Source organism: Hippocampus bargibanti, linkage group LG03 (assembly GCF_051943395.1).
Source record: "Hippocampus bargibanti isolate YZ-2025 linkage group LG03, ASM5194339v1, whole genome shotgun sequence".
NCBI classification, from domain to species: domain Eukaryota; kingdom Metazoa; phylum Chordata; class Actinopteri; order Syngnathiformes; family Syngnathidae; genus Hippocampus; species Hippocampus bargibanti.
Window position 1 is genome coordinate 31,351,709 of NC_142736.1, and position 3,731 is coordinate 31,355,439.

Genomic DNA, 3,731 nt, shown 5'->3' on the forward strand with positions numbered 1-3,731 from the left:
TCAGTTTACTTTTGGTCGGGCTGAGTTGCTTTGTGCAGGTTGCCGTTGTGTCAGGCTCCCAGTCCAATTCCTGGCAGGACACTTCCACCACGCCCAAAGCCACCTCGCGCAGACCTGAGAAGTCTCGACTGTAGACCTCTAGTCTCAGCGTGCATGCCCGTAACTTCTCCAAGGACCCCGCTTGGAGTGCCACGCTCTGACTTTGCAGCTCCGGGCTAAAACTGCGTCGACGGGATGCCACCTGGCACGGTACTGGGCACAGTGGCGGTAAGCTCGCTCTCACCAGAATCCTATTACTCCGCCTCCGGCCGGACAACCCCAAAATGTTGACCAACAAGGTACCGCTTGAGGAGTAGAGCAGGGTGAAGTGAAGCAAAGGGGTTTGCTTGGCGGGGATGGAGGATGTGATGGAGTCATATTGGGTTGGAAAGAGCGCACCCTGGTGGCTAAAACTTTCCCCACTCACAGTGCTACGCCGACCTTTCATCCAACGAGATTTGGGAACTAGTTTCGTGATCGAAGGCAAGTACGCCTGACTGTGACTTGTCTTCTTACGGGATGCTAAAGGAACGGGCGGTGAACTGAGACGGCGTAGCGGAGACGGACACCCGGAATCAAACGGGAGATCGCTGAGGTCGTCTTCGGATGGGGACGAGCAGCTTTTAGAAGACGTAAAATCCAAAACGTCACCGTTCAGTTCTTCGTATTGTTGCCGGACAGGCAGTGTGCTGCATAGCGCCGACGTCAGAGTCACGATCACTCGTTCGTTGGGGTGATTGCACGGATTTCCCAGTTCTTTGTCGTCAGAAAGTATACCTTTCTTCTGCTTGCGGCAGAGGATGAACGTGAGCACCATGCAATAGCAGATAACAGCCAGGAGAACGGCCAGTAGGACCTGCAGATGAACTACACAAGACCTGCCTTGTTAAAGGACAACCGACGTCTCCAGACAAGTTGTGTCCATAATTTGTAAAATGGCTTCAAATGACTTCTACTGAGCGTATTTTACATAGATTCCACAGCTATATTTTACGTTTTAAGACTCGCGCTGAATATTCAGGAAGTCTTGTTTTTGAGTTGGTGACGAGTCCGTACGTGACGTCACTGAAGGAACGCCCTTGACCGTAAAAAAGACGCATTGTAGCGGTCCTTCCATCACGTCAATATATTTTGCTGTAGCAGTTTGGTCTGGGGACCTCGTGTTGCACCCAAAAGCCGCCAGGAGGCCAGAAGAGGGCGTCCAAGCTCCATATAAGGAATTTATCAGCCTGTGGAAACGGAGGTGGCCACCGGAGGTCGCCAGTTTGTGCCTCTTTTTTTTGGTGAGAGATTTTCTCCCAATCTTGCCTCAAAATGGCAAAAATAAATTCTTTAATCGATTGCAAACATGTATGCTTTCCTCTTCAGAACTATTTGAATCATATTCATAACTGGATGTGTAACAAGAAAGCATATTCTCCGAATCTGAAGCCATTGTTTTGATTCACAAGCAATGCAAGACGTCTGGGCGTGACGTCACAAACTTGGGGCGGGACTTTCTGAAAATGCCCAATTCGCAGCTCCATTTTTTTGCAGATTTTGGACACTTTAAGTCATTTTTATTGGTGTTTTGCATTTGACTTAAAATATCATACTGCGTGTTTTGGGTATTTTAGATGCTATAAAACGTTTTTCTGGTGTCAGTTAAAAAACAAAAAAGGGACGTCGGTTGTCCTTTAAGTATTTGTTGAAAAACTCAAACATTAACAATATACATTAGCGGATTTTGCATATCGGCGACAGCAACGAGCAAATTGAGGATCAGACTGAGATATTGAAGACGCCTAAATGAATTACGGTCATTCTAATGAGATCAATGAGGAAATGTTTGTCAATCATAACAATCGCTAATGACTGTCACTGTCAAAAAGCCAGACAGAGGTTATGTTAAATTTCCTGACAGGCAGACCGCAAGTGTCCTGATATAATATTATCATGACAGGGTTTCAGTTAGATTTCCAATCAATAAGCGACTCATAAGGATCAACAGATGCACAATTTTATGTAAAATCTGAATTAAAAGAGTTCAAGCATTATAAACTGTGTTTGGCTAAAGTTGCGGGAAGCAACATACGTTCATAAATTCTAAGCCTGTTCCAAAACTTTTGCTCACTGAGTGGCTTCAAACAAAAAGTACTGTATTGTTAAATACAGCGAGATGTAAGAACCATGAAATAAAAGCTTGAAATGTGAACTTTTGTTTCATAGCCATCTTTTAATTTGAAACCCATTGCAATGATATTTGATCAGTTCTTACATTTTGACCTCAGAATCTAGCATGCAGCGGATGTTTATTATTAATCTCACTTTTGGAACAAAATTAAGACTAAAAAGACAAACCCTGAGCAGAAAATGCAGATTCTTACCTGGCAATGTGTAGTGTGACATGATTGCATCCGCCAGGCTGCAGTGTGTAGAGTCAGTGTGAGCCCAGCACCATCATCACTATCATCAAGATGCCAACCCACCCCCCACCCCCACCACCCACACACACAGGCTGAGTGATCTTGGATTTATTCCATCAATGCATTGCAGACCTGATTTACTGCTCAGCATCCACACTTCCTGATTGCTTTTTCGTTTGTTTTGTTGTTGTTGTTGTTGTTGTTTTATTTTGGAGGGGCGGGACTCGAAGTGGATGCAGATGACATCGAGGAGCTTGTTGCTGACCATAATGAGGTCTTCAACACGGATGATTTGATTTGCCTTCAAGAGGACAAGCAGAAGCAGGCCATTCAGGAGTTGATGTGCAGGCTTTTATTGAACAGTTCCATCCAGAAAAGGCTTTGAGAATCATCAACATGATGAATGATAATGTGATGCCTCAGTTTCGTAAGATCTTACAAGTCAGAAAGCAACAGGTGTCAATTAAGAGCCATCAACGACCATCACAAATGTAAATAAAGTGACTTTATTATCCAGTGGAGTGTATTTCTTTCATTACAATACAATAGCACATTTCTTATACATAGAATAAGGTATGTTGTGTGTAGTTTTAAGGCTTATTTAGTTGAAAATTATATTTTATGGAGCCCTGAGAACGGATTATTCTCATTTTAATGGTTTCCTATGGGAAACATTTATTTGAGATACACACTTTTCGCCTAACACACCCTTTCTGGGAACCAATTAAGTTCGTAAGCCAAGTTCTCACTGTACAGTATATTTTATTGGATTGGATCTCATAGGATGCAGTGAAAGCGGACAGAGTGCAGAACGAAACTGTGCAGTTTTAATTATATAAAAGACTGTTGGACCAGTTTATTTGTAGATGTTTATTTTTTTAAAGTGGCGAATATATGTATATGTAAACTGAATTACAATGATGGTAGAATGTTAGATTGTTTTTCGCTTATTTATTTATTTATTAAATTGTATTTATTTATTCACAAATATATGTGTATATATGTATGTATTGATTTTTTTCCTGATAAAACAATTATTTTATTTAGTTATTTGTTTATTATTATTTATCATGTATGTATTTCTTAGCAAATGCGTTTATTTATTCACAAATGTATGTCTTAATTAAATAATTAGTTTATTTACGAATTCACGATAAAACGATTATTTCGTCAAATCCAAACGTCAACTGTTTCTTTATTCAATAATCGTGTTTTATTTTCTGAAAACAAATACTGTAAATGTATGTACAGATGGTTCGGGAAATGATAAAGGGAAGAAGAAGGACA

General features: G+C 41.1%; 1 protein-coding gene across 1 annotated transcript in view; it reads right to left on the reverse strand.

Annotated features, from left to right (window-relative positions):
- The window catches only part of LOC148900964 (uncharacterized), a 10,261-nt gene extending 7,772 nt beyond the window's left edge, over positions 1-2,489 (reverse strand). Inside the window, exon 1 of the mRNA XM_088991350.1 lies at positions 1-2,489. This exon is cut by the window's left edge and continues 5 nt beyond it. Within this exon, the coding sequence (XP_088847476.1) occupies positions 1-856 (856 nt within the window). The 5' untranslated portion in view covers positions 857-2,489.
- Positions 2,490-3,731: the final 1,242 nt, after the last annotated feature.